At 42.9% G+C, this 20,930-nt stretch overlaps 2 protein-coding genes across 2 annotated transcripts; one reads left to right on the top strand and one right to left on the bottom strand.

Moving 5' to 3' along the window:
- Positions 1-546: 546 nt before the first annotated feature.
- Positions 547-5,612, top strand: LOC125552547 (mannose-1-phosphate guanyltransferase alpha). Its single transcript, XM_048716148.1, has 15 exons — positions 547-877; positions 1,012-1,109; positions 1,204-1,304; positions 1,413-1,491; positions 2,110-2,170; positions 2,288-2,334; positions 2,437-2,529; positions 2,688-2,778; positions 3,139-3,187; positions 4,039-4,155; positions 4,229-4,376; positions 4,509-4,601; positions 4,677-4,745; positions 5,102-5,144; positions 5,256-5,612. Exons 1-15 carry the CDS (start codon positions 820-822, stop codon positions 5,354-5,356), a joined length of 1,248 nt encoding a protein of 415 aa, XP_048572105.1. The 5' UTR covers positions 547-819; the 3' UTR covers positions 5,357-5,612.
- An 881-nt stretch (positions 5,613-6,493) lies between these two features.
- On the bottom strand, positions 6,494-10,152 carry LOC125554852 (putative cyclin-A3-1). Its single transcript, XM_048718249.1, has 9 exons — positions 9,997-10,152; positions 9,731-9,910; positions 8,225-8,451; positions 8,064-8,142; positions 7,901-7,977; positions 7,406-7,436; positions 7,173-7,325; positions 6,951-7,091; positions 6,494-6,871 (listed from the first exon to the last, which is right to left on the bottom strand). The coding sequence occupies exons 1-9, from the start codon at positions 10,150-10,152 to the stop codon at positions 6,800-6,802; spliced, it is 1,116 nt and encodes a 371-aa protein (XP_048574206.1). The 3' UTR covers positions 6,494-6,799.
- Positions 10,153-20,930: the final 10,778 nt, after the last annotated feature.

Here is a 20,930-nt window from a genome sequence, read left to right as displayed (position 1 = left end):
GAGGATTGGATCCTGGACAAGGAGCAAGTGGAGGAGGAGGTCACCCTCATCGCTGAGGAGGGGTTGGGATCGTCGTGACGCGCTGTAGGTTGCGCAACAGGACCCCGCCCTCCTCAATAAGTGTCAGGATTTGGGACTGTGCAACATGATCACGCGCCGGAGTCCGCGCAACAGGATCGCCGTGACTTGTTGGAGGCCGCTCAACAGGACCCAACCTTTCAACAGAATAAACGAAGAGGTGTGTGCACGCGTTCATAAAAGTGTATGTACGTGTGTGTTACGTGCAAGAATAAAATAAAATAAAATATATGTGTATGTGAGTATCTGTGATTGTACCGTACTTAAGAAAAATTCTCACGTCCTTTTTTTGATGGTAAAATTTTTCTCACGTCCTTGATCACGGGAACTCATCAAAACTCCAAAAGCTAGAGATCCAACCGCGCGTGGGAAGCAAAACTCCGGCGCGCCGTGCCATTGCCACACCCTCGGCTCAAGTCCAACCCACCAGGCCACCACCCCGCACGCCGCTCGATGCCGGATCGCGCACAGATCCCACCGCATCCAGATGCGCGGAACCCCGTAGAGTCAGAGCCTACCATCGTCTCCAACCCAACTTCACCAGCGCCAACACAACACACGCACGCACGCTCCCGCCTCGCCTCGCCCCGCCCGTCCTCGTCAAACCCCCACGGTCCAAAGTCCAAACGCTCTCCCCTCCGGCTCCCCTCGCCTCAAATCTCACCAGTCACCACACCCCGCGCGGCCGCAGCGCCGCTCAGACTCAGGCTCAGCTCCGCCGCCGAGGCGCCACGCGCAGCCATGGCCGGCTCCGAGCAGCGCGTCGTCGCCGTCATCATGGTCGGCGGCCCCACCAAAGGTACGCCGCAGATCTGCGCCCGCCCGTCCCCCGGCGTGACCCCCCCCCCCCCCCCCGGCGGCCCCCCCCCCCCCCCCCTTCCGCGCCTCGCGTGGCTTCGTCTCTGATTGTCCGGTGGTTGGTTGGGTGTGCAGGGACGCGGTTCCGGCCGCTGTCGCTCAACGTGCCCAAGCCGCTCTTCCCGCTCGCCGGCCAGCCCATGGTGCACCACCACATCTCCGCCTGCCGCCGCGTATGACCCACGCCCCCTCCCTCTCCTCTCCGCCTTCCGCATTTGCTTGGTGGCTCGTGTCAGAATTGAGGCCTTTTCGATCCCACCGCTGCAGATCCCCAACCTGGCGCAGATATACCTCATCGGGTTCTACGAGGAGCGGGAGTTCGCGCTCTACGTCTCCTCCATCTCCAACGAGCTCAGGATCCCTGTCAGGTTCGCTTCGTGTCCTCCCCGACGCCTCCACTTCACTTCCTGTCAGTTTAGGCGCGTCGGATTCAGACTGCGGTGAACTGCCACTGACTGAGTGCTGTTTAATTCTAGGTACCTGAGGGAGGATAAGCCACGCGGGTCAGCCGGAGGGCTCTACAGCTTCAGGGACTACATCATGGAGGACACTCCGGTCTGCTCTTGACCAAATATCATCTTCATTTAAAAAAATGTGGAACTGAATTAGTTGTTTGGCATTTGCCGCTATTTGTTAGGGTGGATTCTAGTGTGTTCCTTCGACCTGGCATGTTTGAGTAGTTGAGTTTAGCGCCGCTGTGGTTTGCAGGATTTGAAAACACAAGAATAGGTAGAACTTAGGAATAAGATGTTTTGACATTTGGAATCCTACATTGAATATAAAAACACAGAAATCGGTTATAGAAGTTATTTGGTTGCGCCACAGGAAAAACACCGGTATTTTGCATAGGGACCGAATGGATGCCAATGCCATAGTTGTCTCATAGACACAAAATTTCAAGGAGGTCTAACCTCTTGCTAGGAATTCTATGGAATAGTAATATCCCCTAGTAGAAAACCAATCCATAGAATTTGGAGGGTCCATTCCTTTGAATCAGATGGACTCTAAATCTCTAACGGAAAAATTCCCATGGATTTAAAATCCTACAAAATTCCTTAGTAAATTCTCTGAGAGATATGCAACTGGTTGGGTTTTACTGGTATCTACTTCGCTGTTCTGGGTCAGAATAAGGGAACTTTTGCCCTCTAAATACCCTTATGTTTTTTTTTGCAGGCACACATTGTTTTGCTGAACTGTGACGTCTGTTCTAGCTTCCCCTTGCCAGACATGCTCGGTAGGTTGCCAAGTAGCTGAAGTTGGGATTGCTCATTGTGTATTATTAACAGTGTTTGCTTTGTTAATTTTCTGTTGAACACTCGTCACTAAAAGTATCACCATCTCTTCATTGCAGAGGCCCATAAAAAGTATGGAGGCATGGGCACTTTGCTAGTCAATAAGGTGTGAGAATGCCATACTAGTAACTTCCATATTAGCCGTAAGCAGAGTTCATATAGTATTCTCATGCATAAGTCATAACATTATCCCGAAAATCTTTCTCAGGTATCTGCGGAGTCAGCCAACCAATTTGGCGAGTTAGTAGCTGACCCTGAAACAAATGAACTGTTACACTATACAGAAAAACCAGAGACTTTTGTGAGTATACAGTGCTGATTATTTGTTGTTTGGTTTGCTGTTCTATTTTCCATTTGGAGAATTGTGCATGTCTTATTTGGTTTTCAAATTATTTTGGAACAACCAATCGTTTTTAGGGAGTAGTTAGCTTAGCGCTAATGCATTTTATACATGTGTAGGTGAGTGATCTCATAAATTGTGGAGTCTATATATTTACACCCAAGATATTACTTGCTATCGAGGATGTCCTAAAACAGAAGAAAGACAGAGGTATTATGCTCAGTTATAGTACATTTTTTTGCCTTTTAAATTGCTATGGTTTACACATATTGTCCATGGTTTGTTTGCCCATTCCTTCACCTCGCTACTAATTTTTGCCTCATTTTGTTTTGGTCATGCTCCCGTGAGGCATGTTTTGTTTTTGCTAGCATCGCCATTCAAACCATTAGTCAAAGAGGTTTGGCTGTTCCAGTTGAGCTAAAATTCTGACAGCTTGGTGACATACAAATTTGAGAAAGTATATTAGTTCTAGTCGGTTAATATTTTCTTCATTAGTCTTGTTTTGGTCCTCCTATTGGTACTTCCTGTTTACAGCACAAACTTTAATCACTCTCAATGCTAAAATTTCAGCTAATTTGCGCCGTGTATCCAGCTTTGAAGCTCTTCAATCAGCAACGAAGTATGTGTGTATCTTCTATTCATTTTCCTGCATATTTATTTGGGTTATTTCTTAGTTAATGTGTATTTGATTATTTTTTAATCATGGCATTCGTCGGTGCTATTTTAAAGAATATGATGTCGTACTACCAAATTAATGCATCACCAGGAAGTTGAACGTGAACTGCAAGATGTCTATGTTCTAACTTGAAATACAAATGTCTTGGAACATATTTTTACAAACACAACTAATTTTACCACTGATCTTTTAGCAAATCAATGTCTCGTTAGATGGATTAATTGTCCACAAACAAGAATTCAGTTTCATGTATCCTTGAAAAAAGAATTCACTTCCATGATACTGATAAACTGCTATCCTTGTCTTGCTGTACCTCCGATGATTTCCCCCTTATATTTTGAAGATAGCTAAGTTCAGTGCACATGGATTGCTACCACATCTTCTCATCGCAATAAAACAAATGTTTGCCATGTTTTCTGAAGTTGTCTTCTGGAATGACCCTTTGTTTGCTTGAAGGCGTCATGAACTCATGATCATTTCTTTAGGTTCCAGGGGGATTGTGCATGGAAATATAAAATCATAGAATATGCCTTACATGGCCATCATATCAATTCAGAATAAGAAAAGAAATGGGTAGGAGGACTAATTGGCCATCATACTGTCCTTGCTGCTTTGTAGAAAGCATATTTTCTTCTATCGTTGTTGGCCCGATTAAGGTCCTGTATCTAGCAATTCGGCTATTTTGTCTTCTTTTTAGTTTTTCCAAGAAATCTGTAGAGAAACGATAGAGCTTCCATTAAGGTGATCCCAAATTATTTATAGGATACTGAACATCTTGTGTTAATTGTCAACAGGGCAATTCCGGCAGATTATGTTCGGTTAGATCAAGATATCTTATCTCCTCTAGCAGGAAAGAAGGAACTTTACACATACCAGACACTTGATTTTTGGGAACAGATCAAGACCCCAGGGTAAATATAGTTCTTGACGGTGCTCTTTCTAATCTTGAAGTTGTTGATTGACCAGTGTTGCATCTATGCATAGGATGTCTTTGAGATGCTCTGGCCTATATCTCTCCCAGTTCCGCCATACCTCTCCTCATCTTTTAGCATCTGGAGATGGCAAAAAGGGTGCCACTATCGTAGGTGACGTATACATCCATCCATCTGCAAAGGTGCATCTAACTGCAAAGGTAACATCTGGTTCTTCAACATAAATTTAGTAGATTGTGATATACCATGGTGTGTGATATCCTTGAAATTATATTTATAACATGTCAATAGTTAGTGATGGTTTTATCTTTTTATACGCTATCCATATACAGATTGGTCCCAATGTTTCGATATCAGCAAATGCACGCATTGGAGCAGGTGCCAGGCTTATCAGTTGCATCATTCTGGATGATGTCGAAATTATGGTTAGTCTTCCTCTCTTTACCAAATGATAACCCACATTTAGGTACCTGCGTCTCAGATAATTCATTTGGTTGCAGGAGAATGCAGTTGTCATACATTCAATAGTAGGGTGGAAGTCAACAGTAGGGAAATGGTCACGTGTACAGGCAAGATTTTCTATAATTGCTTACCTATCCTATTAACAATTACTCATTTTCACCTCTTTCATCATAGAAAGCTTGGAACCTTTCATATTCTGATGTTTCTGTTCTAGTCCAATTTGAGAAGTACGTAGATTTTAATGTTTATGCTTCTCTGCACTGAACATATCTACTGTACTGTTTTAAACATAACATTTTGTGGTTCCGTGTGCAAAATTACTATGACTTTGCTGAAAAAAGTTACTTTTGGTGTGACAGTACGTCTCGCTGTATCTGTCTTTGAGACGAAGTTACAATTACGTATACTGCTAATCCAGTCTTTTCTGGGTGCATCACATAACAAAATTACTTTCTGAATACAGGGTGAAGGTGACCACAATGCCAAACTTGGTATCACCATTCTTGGTAAGACCGTTCCTAGATGATATCTTGTTACCTTCCCATAAAAATCTTGTGATAATATGCTTTACGTAGGGATAGTTCCTATGCTCGATTTGACGTGCTAGCTAAATGCAGGTGAAGCCGTTGATGTTGAAGATGAAGTAGTTGTAACTAACAGTATCGTGCTCCCAAATAAAACTCTCAATGCCAGTGTGCAAGATGAGATCATCCTATAATATTCCTTGCACAACACATATCTTTATTTAATCCCGAATAAGGTCTTCAAACCAAATATGTAATTTTCTTTCCTTTTCTTCTTTACCCCCCTTATGTATGCTTGCATTAGATTGGGGTCATTAATCTGTACAAGGCATTGGATGTGATATTGGTGTAATTTTGTTTAGCATTCTGGCATCAAGTTGACTGGTGTAGAAATTGTACAAACAGATTACAACATTACTATTGAGAACTGACATTTTGTTAGCTGGATCAGTTGTGAGCAATTGCTGTTCTTTGAGATCCCAATCGTTTTTCTTTCCTTTTTTTTCGTTTCTTTTGCATTGAAAAGTAAGAAGTTCAGTTACAAACGTCCGAGGACGCGCAGGTTACAACGTTGATATGTTGCTGTACATCAGCTTTGATATGTTGCTGTTAGGTGTGTTGTTAATCAATCAATTTACGCATTCCATTTCACTTTGGGAAATAAGTTTGTCAGCAATAAATGCTTACTGGACAAAAACGCCTTTTGGAGGCCGAGCTCCATGGAGGCCTCTAACAGCATTTTTCAAATTTCATCAAAATTCATGTCTAGATTTCAAAAAATCATGAAAAATACACATATAGATGAAGACACAATGTACACGTGTGAAATTTTTAGGACAAAATACGTTGAAATGAGGGATGTGCAAAAAGGACAAATATGAGGCTTTTGATCACATGATACTATTCATCCTCAGTCAATGAACTTTTTTTTTGCACAGGTCACATTTCAAGGTATTTCATCCTGAATTTTTACACACATACTACATTTCATCTTTGTATACTTGCATTTTTTTTCAGATTTTTTTGAACCCCGAAAAAATGAATTTTGAATTTTTCGAAAATAAAGGGCTCCATGGAGCTTGGCCTCCAAAATGCCTCACTCCTTACTGAAGTTGTACTAAAGCAACAAGTAATATGGATTGGTCCACTGAAAAAAAAAGTAATATGGATTGGAGGGAGTACATCAACTATTTTGCTGATGACATGTGCAGTAGTTGCAGTATCCATTTCACTTTGGGAAATAAGTTCGTCAGCAATCAGTGCACTGGTCAGAGGCAATATATTCTGCATAAAACGGTACAGTAGTAATGAAATGTTGTAACACGATAGGATTTGCCCTGAAACTTCATATGGAATATCACCGAGTATGGCACCATCGTATTCTATCATATGTACAAAAATGCTCCAGTCGCATATCATGGCAACATATCAATGAAGGTAGCCGCACTGCTACAACGCAACTGGAACTGGAACTGATTCTGCTAAAGCCCGGCAGGCATGGATAAGCAGGAAGCCGACAGATGATGCCCCAAATCCCTAATGCCTGAACAAAGCCTGTAGTCTATCTACTAACAAAAGAACCCTACTTGTAGTTTCTGCAACGCCTGCAAAAGATGTTGCAAGAGTACTTTGGCCTTTCACCGTCTGATGTTCTTCAGGAAATGCGGAGGCATATTTTTAGGTGAAGCCATTGCCGACACACCCTCAAGCTGTACAGTGATCGAAAAACAAATTCAAACAAAAAAGTTCGCATGCGAAAGCCAAAAAACTGGGGAAAGCATATCTTACCTCGCGATCATTATACTTGACTTTGACGGCGTCTTCTTTCAGGCCCGGATACGTTCCATTCAACTGCAATTCGTGTATCATCAAGATGCAAGACTTGAGATCGGAGACCTTGTATTTCGTGTTCCTTTGCAGCGTCAGGTTCTGCAGAATAAACACAAACCAATATCAGAAAATTATAAAGCATAGTGTACATTCAACAAAGGAGTACTCATGTCTTCTTACCCAAGGATGGGCAGTTGGGCTGATTGTGAACCTGGCCAAAAAAAGGCAGGCAGCAGCAACAACTGATGGATTGAACTGTATGCAGTCATAGTCCAGCAAGCTCAATTCTGCAAGGTAGCTACACAGAAACTCCAGCTTCTCCGCTTTTGCACGCTAAGGTTTGAAGAGGGGATAGACATTATAATAATGAACATTAAGTGAATACAATATCAGATGCTGCAACAGATGCTTACATCGCGTCCGCGGCAAACAGTTATGTATCTCCTACAACAGACATGCATTGAACATCAGGGTTAGGATCTTTTGAGTCCAGTGTGGCAATAATCATAAGACAAGATATATGTTATGCGAATTAAACATGGTAACTATTGTACATGCTGAACACAACGTGGTCGTGGGATGGCTTGGCCATCGAAACTGTGTTCGGCGTACCTCAGTAGATGTCATGGAAAAAAAATTATTCTCAGATGCTGCCCATGTGCTATGCTAGACATAGACAGACATGAATTCTGATAAGCTTTTCACTAGCCACATCTAGGATTTATCTCATTTCAGAGTATTTTGTTTGACAGAACAGACATGTACCAAACGTTAGGCTTAGGAATGTATTTGAACACAATACGGAAGTAGTCATAATACTAATTATATATCTGAACTTTCATCGTAACTGTTTTACTACTGAGGAGATTTTATCTTTCGAATGTAAAAGTTTCTGCTCAAGCACATACCTTAGAAAAGTTCTTGCAGTAGGACTCCCCATCTCAAAGTTAAGAGATTTCAGTATGTCAGTCTCCATCTTCACAACCTTCGGTGCATAAAAACCATAAATGTTTCTTCAGCATTCAAGCCCTGGAAATGTACTATGGGAAGTTAAGCAGAAGCAAGGCTAACCTGCTGCGCGGTGTACGTGTTGCCAGTAACGCCCCTGTATCTTTGGACCTCATGCACAAATATGTCATCTTCATATTTCCTGCAACAACCCATTCATGCTAATCAGATAGTCACGCTAAGAGATAAATAAAAAAGAGATAAGCAATGGTTTAGTTCCCTACGCAGCAACAAGCAATGCGGTCACACCAAGTAATTGCAGCTCATGCCGTTTAATGACACTTGTTGTGAGGAAGCGGTCGACATATGAAACTGCAAGGTGAAGTGTGTCAGCAGGAAGCCTGAATGTACAAGCCACGTCCACCAGCCAGTCCACTAGGACCGCCCTCATTTTGGGATTGATATCTTCCTGTGTTGTCCAGATATAGTCATCCCTCGGCCTCCTCGATGCCTAGAAAATGTAGATAATTAAGTCGCCGAAAGAGCCTATTTATATCAACCCAAACAGCGAAAACATATTGTATTATGTCCATAGTCACAATTGTATCTTCAGATAATTAAGATGCCATGCACCCTGAAGAACCCACAGCTTCTGATATGAAATCAGGACAAAAAGAGAAGCTAACATAGAATATACTACAGTTTATGAATACTACAGTTTTTTAGATTACCACAGTTTTAATTACAGTAAGCTGTTTGGTCACCTCTAAAAATTGTGGTTTCAATACTGTAGTATTTGCAAAACCGCAGTTTTTTCTCTGTATTAAAAAAAGAACTCCAGACCTCTTTTTTTAAAACTGAGCACGCTGAAAAAACAACTCCATACACAATCCTGTGCCTTGTCTCTCGATGTGCATCTACTGGTGCCTCTCGACGGTGACAGCTCATTCCAGAGTTTGAAGACCGCCCAGTTGCAGGCAGCATGCAATGGTACCTCAGACTAGTTCAGCTGCCTAATCTTATTGTAAGCTAGTTTAGTGCATAGATGTTTAGTGCATGTCCGTTCAAGTTTGTGGATGCGGCTGGTTGTTCAGTATGCAACGGTCAGCAAGTTGCGTACGCGCGTGTTTGCGACTTGTTAACAAATGGCTAACTGCAAATTTACATTACATATAAGTTCTAGCCAAACAGGTCTACAGTATTGCAAATACTTCAAAATACTCCAGTATGTTATTACTGTGGTATCGTGTGCCTATAGAAAAAAATACTGCAGTTTCTAAATACTTTGGTTTTACAATACTTTGCTATCAAACATTGGTGTCTTGCTGTGCATACTGCCAGCTTCGGCATGTAGTAATCCCATAAATGTGTAACCTGCTTCTGGTTTATTAATAGAGTAGCAAAAATTCGTTGCTCGGCAGAGATGGAAACCCACTATTGTCCAATGCCATAGTGCACTAATTTCACCATTGCCTTAACCACAAGTAACTAAACAACTACTCCTACATTATATATCCCACATTCATAAAAAAACTGAATAATTCACTGCAGTATCGAGATGTATCCACAACACAATACGATCCCCCAAATTCCAGAAACTCATGCGCACAACGTGATCACGCCCCAAAATTCCTCAATTCTATCCAATGCGACCTCGCCTTAACTACCAGATGCGACTAATCCGACCGCAAAACCATGTAAACCCGACCCCTAACAAAACCGACATGGAGAACGAACTCGTACCTCCACACGCAGGATCGGACGAGAAGGGGAATCGAGAAGCCCCTCACCTCCAGGGACCGCATGTACCGGTCGATGTCCCCGAGGTACGGCGCCATACCCGCCCGGAGCGCGGCGGGGTCCGGCTGCTCCGAGTCCGGGTCCAGCAGGCGGGCGAGGTCGGCCGCGGTCTCGTCGTCGATGTCCCCCGGGTACGGCGCGATAGCCGCTGCGGCCGCGGCGGGGTCCGGCTACTCCGGCTCCGAGTCCGTGCCCAGCGAGCGGGCGGGGCCAGTCACGCTCTCCTCGTCGCTGACCTCCATCCTCTTCCGGTTGCGGGTCCTCCCTGACCGGCGGCCGCGTCGTCTGCTTGGAAGCCCTCGGCGACGGTCGCAGCGTCGCCGAAGCGTTGCTCGAGGTTGAGACGATAGGCGGCTTGGCGGTTCGTGGCTGGCCCTTTAAGGGGCGGGAAGACGCGGGCGGTGCTCTCCATCGCCTCCGGCTCCGTCCTCCTCTGTTGCCGCTGGCCGCGTAGCTACATTTCGTTTCTTCGTGCTGGCTTTTTGGAGGGGGAGAGGGAGAGAGGAAAGCTAAAGGAAAAAGTCCAAAACAAACCTTGAATATGTAGGAGAAAGCTAAACCAAACCCAGAACTCTCAATTCGTGAAATCAGCATACCAAACTTTTTAATTCCGATCCATTTTAAATCTTGGGAGGACTTCGTCGGTATTTGCTGAATTGGGTCGGCCCAGTAGCGCAGTCGCTCTCGCACGCGCACTAATTTGTTTTATCTTATTATTTTCTTTTATGTTTTCATTTCTTTTTTCATTTTTACACATGTCTAATTTTTCTCAGTACCCAATGTACATTTTCAATGCATACATTAAATATTTGATAAACTTTTGATATTTTCAAATAAATTATCGACATTTTTAAATTAAATGTTTCCAAACTTTTTTTTATACATGGTAATATTTTTTTCAAATACATGTTTTAAATTTTCTTAATGACAATAAACATTTTATAAAACTACACGAACACTCTTTTACATGGCTCAACATTTTTAAATTTGCATACACTTTTTGCAAACACATGTCACGTATATTCTGTTAAGGTTATGACACATTTTTTTACAACACGCAAACATTTTTTTACATTGTACAAAAAGTGTTCGCACTTTAAACTTTTGTTCAGGTTTCAGAAAAAATTTATGCTTCAAAAAGTGTTTGCACTTTAAAATTTTGTTCAGGTTTAAAAAATGTTTATGTTTCAAAAGGTGTTCTCTTTTTGAAAGTTGTTGGTTTATTAAAAGTATTTGAAATTTTGAAAAATGCACTTTATAAAATGTTCGAAGATTTCAGAAATAAATACGTTTTCAATACTTGTTTGCCCCTACAAAAAGTTTTCGAAGTTCTATGATTTGGCTTCTGATTAAATATTTTTGGCCTCTTATTTTGTCAGTCATAGTCGTCTGGTGTAGTGGCTAGTGAAATCAGGTCAAACCTTCCATGTCCCAAGTTCCACTCCACGGCATGTTTTTCTCTTTTGGAATTATTACACCGCGCGTTAAGAAAAAGAAAGAAAGAATTTTTACAGTGCGTGATAAGAAAAAAATAGTCTCTTTGTGTCTGGTGTGCCGGCCCAGTCGAGTCCACACCCAACAGTCTGAAACATTTTTTAAACATATTATTTACAAAATAATTTATAAAATTTCAGAACCATTATTCAAAAACTGTGAAACAATTCTGAAAATCCGAAACATTTTTCATAGCATGTGGAAAACTGCTGGAATGCTGAACATTTTTTGACAAATGTGAATTTTTTGAAATCATGAACAGTTTTTAAAATGCAAATAGAATTTCAGAATTCCAAATAAATTTTTAAAAACACAAAATGAATTTCATAATGCCAAAAATATAAAACTGGAACATTTTTATACTTCTGAACAATTTTAGAAATGTGCGAACATTTTTTAAGCTTCATGAATTCTTGTTATGTTATTGTGGGCCGGCCCAAATTCTTGCCCGTGAGAGTAGCTGGTTATCCCGGCTGGGATTGTAATATTCCAAGTGTGCCAAACAGGTCTAGGGTCCAAAATAGATCGGGATTACAACTCTAGAGTGCCAATTTCTGGGATTCAAACTTCAGGGTTTAATTTAGCTTTCGTCTATGACTTCAAGGTTTATTTTGGACTTTTTCCAAAGCTAAAAGCATCTCTAGCATACCCGTAAAAGGGCCGAATCCGAGTAATTTCGACGAGTATATGGGTTTAGCCCGTTTTTTTTCAACTTCGTATCCCGGGCCCGGCCCATAAAAAGTTTACCGTGGCCCAGAAAAAGACCCTCTGCATCGCTATTTATGCGGGTTCACCGCTCGGATATGGGTCAAACCCTATCCGCCTTCGTCGTTGCTCCGTCGCGATTCTCCTCCCCCTATGCCCTAATTTCTCGCTGTCGGTGAGCCTAAAAAAATCCCTAGCGACCCTTCCCGACCCATGAACGGCTACTGAAGTGGTAGGAATGACGCGGAGCGCCACCGCTGCCGCATCTCCGACGTTGCACGCAAGCGGGGGGCGCGGAAGTGGCTCAACTATGGGAGCCGGCCGCCGCCGGCATTCAAACGCCGCGAGCTCACGGCCCGCCGCCGCGCCTCCTCCGGCTCCTCTGCCGCGGGGAGCTCGTCCATGGGCGCCTCGAGCTCGCGGCTCACTCCGGTCAAGAAAGAGCCGGAGAAGCTCGGGCCGCTCGCCATCAAGCTCGAGGACGACGCGGACCCGCCGCATCGAGGCGTCATCGGCCCCGAAGACCCCGAGGCAGGAGGACCACCTCGAGCACGCCATCATGGAGCGCTCGGCAAGGGAGGAGGAGGAGGCCGACGCGCGTCGCTGCCGCGAGCTTGAGATCAAGGAGATCTTCCTCGAGCAGGGCGTCGCGGCATTGCAGGCGCACGCGTCCAAGGAGGCGGACTTGCGCGTAATGAAGACCGAGTAGGCCAAGGTCTGGATCGACCTCGACTCTGACGAGGACTGAGCTCCTCCGGCTCCTCCGTTGCGTCGTCGCCGTCGCAGCCGTCGATTTTGGTAGCCTAGGTTCGGGTACACTACACGGCCCGCAGATCCCCCTCCTATGCAGTACTATGATGTAGTATGATGAACAAATATCTATGATGTAGTATGATGATCAACTATGTATGATGAATGTTATTGCAAGTTTCCCTCGCGAATATTTTTTCCTTTAAATTTTACAGTTTCATATACGGGGTCTGGTCTGCAGCACATGAATTCACCCCGCAAATCTGATCTGCAGCGAACTGTAAACGCATTTTCCGGGTTTGACTTTTATAGAGTCTGCTAGAGATGCTCTAAGACTTGGGAAGCCCATTATTTTGACGCTGTTTGGCTTTTGCTTTAGCCAAGATGCCCTAACACGCAAGAAAATCCAAACCATTGAGAGTCAAACCGGCAAAACCCATGTTCGTAATCAGTAGAAACATTCAGAAAAAAGCATTATTTCAGCACAACAAGGCCTCCTTTAGTTCATAGGATAGAAATTTTATAGGAATAGGAAAATCATAGAAAGTGAGATGACATGCATCTCAATTCCTATAGAGAAAAAGATGCCATTTGATGCATAGGTTAGGAATTTTTCCATTGAGTTTAGGCTAATGTTTTTTTTGCTCCAAAATGTGAAGAATTGATTCCTATCCTACATAGGAATAGGAATCCATTCCTACAAACCAAAGGGCTTCAAAGGATTTTTTTTTTCTTTGCAAATCCTATCCTATAGTGTTCCGACAAAATTCTTACAAACCAAAGGAGACCTAAACATGTAAGTCCTTCTAGGACGTATGTTGTGGCTAGGTTTGGGTATCCTTTGGCTTTTGCGGCAAAATGACCAGGATAGGTAAAAATTAAGTCACATAAATATATATTGTTACTCTTTTTATGGTTTATATTAAATTGTGTACGTATATGTTATTCATTGGAATGAAGGGAGTAAGGATTAGTTTGCATGCCCATATGATTGCACACAGATTCTTTCCCGGGCCTCAAAATGGACCGTCTGTTGCCATAATGAATAATTAATGATGGTTGTTTAATTTCTCAACTCAAACCGGCAATGGTTAACGGTTACCCGCATCCGTGGACAATTACTCTATCAGGGGACATGGATGATCCAGTTTATATATCTACGGGTAAATTGTTGGATCAAATACCTTACCCAAAAGATAAGACGGAGAAGGGGATGTGAAGCATTACCCGTACCCGTTATCCGCCTTATCCATGAAGGCCTTATATTGGAGCCCTGAATCAATAGAACCAATGCAATTCCCACATACCCAACCAAAAATTCATACCATTGAAAACTTCTTTCGAATACGATTCAACGGTATAATTTTTGGGGACAATTGCATTTTTACCCCTAGTTGGTTCTTCCCCGCGGGTTTTGCCCTTACTTTTCGAGCTTGCTCAGTTTTGCCCTTACTTTTTCCGCCATGGTCCCTCGAATGCCCTTTGACTATTTGACCAAAACTTTGAAAATTCATAAATAATTCATATGAACTCAGAAAAATGCAAAAAAGATATTAAAATGTTCACATAAACATTACCTTTATGTGCATATCATTTGCATTCAGGACAAAAGCATCCTTAAACTACCTGAGGTAATTAATGTTATTAACATTATTAAAAATAAAAAGGTATATAAAATATATTTTTTCATGAATAAAAATTACATGCAAATGTAGGTGATATTTTCTGAACATCCTGATATCTTATTTGCATTTTTCTGAGTTCGTATCATCTTGTTATGAATGTTCATACAACTTTGACCATTATTTGGAAACTTCATAAAAAATTGATACGAACTTAGAAAAATGCAAATAAGATATCAGGATGTTCAGAAAACATCACCTACATTTGCATGTAATTTTTATTCATGAAAAGAATATTGTGTATACCTTTTTATTTTTAATAATGTTAATAACATTAATTACCTCAGGTAGTTCAAAGGGTGCTTTTGTCCTGAATGGAAATGATATGCACATAAAGGTAATGCTTATCTGAACATTTTGATATCTTATTTGCATTTTTCTGAGTTCATATGTATTAGTTATGAATTTTCAAAGTTTTGGTCAAACGGTCAAAAGGCATTCGAGGGACCGTGACGGAAAAAGTAAGGGCAAAACTAAGCAAGCTCGAAAAGTGAGGGCAAAACCCGTGGGTAGGAACCAACTAGGGGCAAAAATGCAATTGTCCCTAATTTTTGTCCCATATAACTCATTGGTCTAATTTATGGTGAAAGTTTAATTTTGAAATGTGTGTGTGCTTTATTAATTGAAATAGGGAGAGTACAATCTTGACATCTAGGAGAAACGTTGCACCATCTTTATGGATTCAATATCAAGATCCCCTTTTTGTGGGTAAATTTTGAGATCTCTTATAGGTGGTATGACCAGATATTTTTTGCGTGGACAGAAAACCACGCATAAAGGAGCAATTTATTTCAGAACAAGAAAAACTCTCAACTATTTAAATCAGACAATTTTGTTCCCTTTGAAACGGTTTGATGGATGAGATGGTGGTGCTTTTGTACGTTTTGCAACACATTAAGAAAAGAGGATAGAAATATACATAAATCTGATAACACATGAAAAATAAATAAAGGATTTACAGAAAGATAGTACTATTCTAGATAAGTTTGGAAAATTATGGAAATGTTTTGAAAAATCATCAAAATCAATAACAATAACAAAAATATTATAGAGAACAATAAATCTAGGGAATTATCATGAATAATTCATGCTTTTCCATAAATGTTGCTAAACTTCCTTTCCCCTATTTTTTACTATTTTTTTCAATAGTATGCATTTGCATTTTTTACTTTTATGTGTTTTTTTCTTCTCATTCATCTTGATTATTTTATTTCTTCCTTTGCATTTATTGCTGAAAAAGCCTGTGTTGCCACATGTGCAAAACCACTGACACATTATACGGGAACCACTTTGAGTCAGGGGTGAGATCAAAATTATGAACTTTAGAAAGCTGATGAGTCGTTTGGGGCAAAAATACACTTTTCCCTAGAAAAGTAGAAGCACAAATGTTCTATTATCCACTATGGAAAAATCATGGAAGCACTAGCTAACTGCTAAATTCAAGAGAATAAGGAAACGATTTCAACTATGGCAATGTGTCTACCAATCCGAATTACCGAGGCATCTAGTTTGGTCATCCTATTCTATGATACTCCATATAGATTTATCAACTGAAGAATGGAATTGGAGGATTATTTTGAAAGAGCACTTAATCAAACTTGTCAACCTTGAGAAGATATCAAAACGGCTAGCGACGCCTCTTAGCTAAGAGGCTGCCTCCAAGCTTTATCTTAGAGTAAAATATTTTCCTGGTCTTACTTGTCATCATGCGATGTACAGGGGGATTGGAGCATGCGTGTCCATCCAACGAGGGTAGCTGATGAGAAGTAAATTATTTTATGTTTAGGTGGGGTACAAGCTTTGGCTGTACCAGACTCTATACGTTGCGGAATTCTGCACTTACCTTAGAGGCAAGCGGTAGCGCTCCCGTCCGTCCCCCCCCCCCCCCCCCTTCGCCCCCGCCGGCAGAGATCATCGGCGTCGCCCGGATGGCGTCCGCGGCGGTGGACATCCCTTCCCCGCTCGCTAGGAGATGGAGTCGGGACTCCCTCCTCCCGACGATGGTGCTGTTCGGCAGGTGGCGGTGTGGCTCGGCGGCGGGGTCCGCGGGCCTCGGGCGCCCTTGACGCGACGGCGTGGCCGTTGGCTGCGGGGCTGCGTGGCGTGCTGCTGGCCGGCGGCGCCTGCTCGGCCCAGATCTGGGCCCTTTTGGGCCCATCTGGGTTGGGGCGGGCCGGCGTTTCGGGGCTCGGCGGCGCGGCTCCCTGGTGGTGGTGGCGAGACGGCTGTGGCTGCAGGTGGCGATGGCTCCGGCGGTCGGCGTGCTACAGCATGGCTGCAGGGATTGTCCGGATTTGTCAGGGTCCGACCAGGCCTGTGGAGGCCTAGTAAGTCCCTGTCGCACGTCCGGTCGGCTTCGCGGCGCGGTGGAGGTTGTCCCCTCCTGTCGGCTGTGTTGCGGTTGCCCCCGAGCCCGATGTGTCCTCGTCCTCCCTCCAGGCCTCGTGTTGGTGGCCTAGTAAGACGGTGAAGTTGGTGCGGTATTCGTGGTGGCACAGGATGGTGGGCGCCATGTTGTCTTGGTGTTGGTTTCGGGGCGGGAGAAATCCCTGGCGGCTCGTCCTCCACCGGCATGGCTGCACCCGTGGGCGTTGCCGGACCTTCTTGAGGGGCGTCGGTGATACCTCTTCCCATCTACCAACCGCGTACCGGGGAAAATCCTAGGGCCGATCCGGGCAGCAGTGGCGTCGTCGTCGCATTCCTTCCTGAAGGTGTTGCTTGGTATGCGAGACTTCAGAGTGCTAGGCGTGCGGTGGTACTTCTCCGGAGGGTGTAGTGGATATCGGCCATCTTCGCTTAGTTAAGCTGTCGGCGTCGGCATTTATTTCTCTTTATTTCTCTCGTTTTTTTTCTTTTGGGCTTGTTTGTGCTGCGGCCCCAGCAAGCTGGTTGTATCGGCCCCTTGCGCATGCCATCATCTCCATGCTTGGTCTTGCTCCAGTGTTCATCCCTCTTATCCATGCCAGGCCCTTCATTTGTAAGCAAAACAAATGTATCCAATTTAGGCAGCACCATATTCTCATGAACATTAGAATCATTACCAAGAAACGAAAGTACCTGATAATTTAATTGGCATGCGCGAGCTCTAGTAATTGGTCCAGTATATATAGCAGCAGGGGCTGTGGGTGTAACAATGATATCGATGTCCTCATCATTCTCTCCTTCTTGAAATGAAGTCGTCCTCGACAGAAGCTCATCTTCCTCACCCAAATAAGGCTTCAAATCTGCAATATTAAAATTGAGACTAACCCCAAAATCTGCAGGCAACTCAAATTTATATGCATTATCATTTATTTTCTCTAACACCTTAAAAGGACCATCAACACGTGGCATTAGCTTTGATTTGCGCAAATTAGAAAATCTATCCTTACGCAAATCTAACCAAACAAGACCTCCAAGTGCAAACACAACATGTTTTCTACTCTTATCTCCAGCAAGTTTATATTTAGCATTCATGCGCTCAATGTTTTCCTTAGTTAACTCATGCATTTTTAAAATCAATTCAGCACGTTCTTTAGCATCAAAATTAACCTTCTCCAAAGATGGAAGATGCAACAAATCAATAGGTGCACGAGGTAGGAAACCATACACAATTTCAAAAAGGCACATCTTAGTGGTAGAATGCAATGAAAGATTATAAGCAAATTCAATATGAGGCAAGCATTCTTCCCATATTTTCTTATTATTCTTTAAAACAGCCCTACGCATAGTAGACAATGTTCTATTGACTACTTCAGTTTGTCCATCAGTTTGGGGGTGAAAGGTAGTACTAAAAAGCAGTTTAGTCCCCAACTTAGTCCATAAACATCTTCAAAAGTGGCTAAGAAATTTAGTATCATGATCTGAAACAATAGTATTTGGCACACCATGCAAGTGAATAATTTCACGAAAGAACAAATCAGCAACATTAATAGCATCATCGCTTTTATGACATGGCATAAAGTGTGTCATTTTCGAAAATCTATCCACGACAATAAATATGCTATCCTTCCCCTTCTGTGTTCGAGGCAAACCTAAAACAAAGTCCATAGATATATCCTCCCAAGGAACACTAGGTACAGGCAAAGGCATATATAAACCATGAGGATTGAGTCGTGACTTAGCTTTTTGACATGTAGTGCAGCGAGCAACAAAGCGCTCAACATCCTGTCTCATCTTTGGCCAAAAAAATGTGTATCAAGTATATCCTACGTCTTCTTGATGCCAAAGTGTCCCATTAATCCTCCTCCATGCGCCTCCTGCAACAACAAAAGACGAACGGGGCTAGCTGGAATGCATAGCTTCTTAGCACGAAACACAAATCCATCGTTAAGAACGAACTTGTTCCAAGTTCTTCCTTCCTTATAATTCTGCAATACATCTTTAAATTCAGCATCATGCACATATTGATCTTTGATGGTCTCCAAATCAAATATTTTAAAGTCAGGTTGTGAAAGCATAGTATAACGACGAGACAATGCATTAGCAATAACATTTTCTTGACCCTTCTTGTGTTTAATGACATAAGGGATAGTCTTAATGAATTCAACCAATTTAACATGTCTACGGTTCAGTTTTTCTTGACTTTTAATGTGTTTCAAAGATTCATGATCAGAATGTATAACAAATTCCTTGGGCCATAAATAATGTTGCCATGTTTCTAAGGTCCGAACAATAGCATATAATTCTTTATCATAAGTAGAATAGTTCAGACTAGGCCCACTCAATTTTTCAGAAGTATGCAACAGGTTTGCCATCTTGTAATAATACACCTCCTAATCCAATTCCACTAGCATCACATTCAAGCTCAAAAGTCTTATTAAAATCAGGAAGTTGGAGTAAAGAAGCATGTGTCAACTTATCTTTCAATACCATGAAGGCTTCTTCCTGTGCGGTACCCCAAACAAAAGGCACATCCTTCTTTGTAAGCTCGTTGAGAGGTGCAGCAATGGTGCTGAAATCTCTCACAAAACGCCTATAGAATCTAGCGAGGCCAAGAAAACTCCTCACTTGTGTGACCGTTTTAGGCTGCGGCCAACTCTCAATAGCTTCAATCTTGGCTTTATCAACTTCAATTCCCTGTGGAGTAACAACATAGCCAAGAAAAGATACTCGGTCGGTGCAGAAGGTGCACTTCCCAAGGTTTCCAAACAAACGTGCATCACGTAGAGCAATAAAAACAACACGTAAATGTTTCAAATACTCCTCCAAAGATCTGTTATAAATCAGTATATCATCAAAATAGACCACCACAAATCGTCCATTGCAAGCACGTAAAACTTCGTTCATTAGTCTCATGAAAGTACTATGTGCATTAGTTAACCCAAAAGGTATGACTAAGCACTCATATAAACCATACTTAGTTTTAAATGTTGTTTTCCATTCACCTCCCAATTTCATACGAATTTGATGGTATCCACTACGCAAATCAACTTTGGAGAAAATTATAGAGCCACTCAATTCATCAAGCATATCACTTGAAATCAGGGGGAGAGATTAGATACTTTATGATTTGTGAATGCCATGTGTCATCCATCGGGGTGGGTCTCACCTGCTAGCCCGTGAGACTTGGTCTCATATAATTTTTTTTCCGTCGATGCATGCGCTGGGAGCCCGGCGATGCCTACTCATTCCCGTCTTCTGCAGGTGATCCAACGCGAGTAATCCAGCAGGGTGCCCAATACTCGTGCGTGATGCGGCGCGGAGCCTCCCAACATCGTGCAGGCGCCCGAACAGTGGACCGGTTCTTCTATCTCCCATGTCGGTTGGTTGTACCACACTGATATTATGATCCTGCATCTCTATTTCCATTATTACTGTTGTAAATCTTGATCCTATTTCTAGAAATATCCCATTATTCTACCGCTTTCTTATCCACCTATATACATGTGCTCATTTTAATTTATTGGCCTATAGATGTGCAGACAATTGTCCTATTATTAGCCTTTTTCTTCTTTGTACGGATGGGCAGCTGCCACCTCTTTATCATGAAGGTCTCTTGTATTATACTTTCACTTTGCGCATCCTACATTTTCCCTTTCTCCATTTTCTAGTTTGACTTGCTACAAAAATAATACCACCAATAGTATTAATGGGAATGCTTTCTTGAATTTGTCACAAGGTCATGTGGATAGCTCTATAGGTGTATCTTGTACATATATTACCCCATTAAAGTTGAGGGTAGTGCTTCGGTACACCCCCCTACAACGAATAATGGGTAGTATGGCCATTTCACATTAGGTATAGGAATACCCACCCCGACGACGTACGTCCGCGCGCGACGTCGTACGCCCGCCCATGTATGCCGCACCCGTCGCTGTACGTCGCGCCCCGTACGCCCGCCCGTGTATCCGCACCCGTCGCCGTACGTCGCCGCCGTACACCCGCACGTCTCCACGTTGGCGTCGATAGTTATTGAAAAAAAACGTCACGGGAGCCGCCGACGCCCGCCGTCGTAACCCTAAACCCTAAACGCATCCACGCCGTCTCCACGTCACCCCCCTGTCTCCGCGAAGTCGCCGTCGCCCGGGTCGCCGCCCAAATAGGCCACCGCGCGATGCCCTGGCACCGTTGCCGCGTT

The sequence above is a fragment of the Triticum urartu genome, chromosome 4, assembly GCF_003073215.2.
Source record: "Triticum urartu cultivar G1812 chromosome 4, Tu2.1, whole genome shotgun sequence".
NCBI classification, from domain to species: domain Eukaryota; kingdom Viridiplantae; phylum Streptophyta; class Magnoliopsida; order Poales; family Poaceae; genus Triticum; species Triticum urartu.
This window is presented reverse-complemented; position numbering and strand designations above follow the sequence as displayed.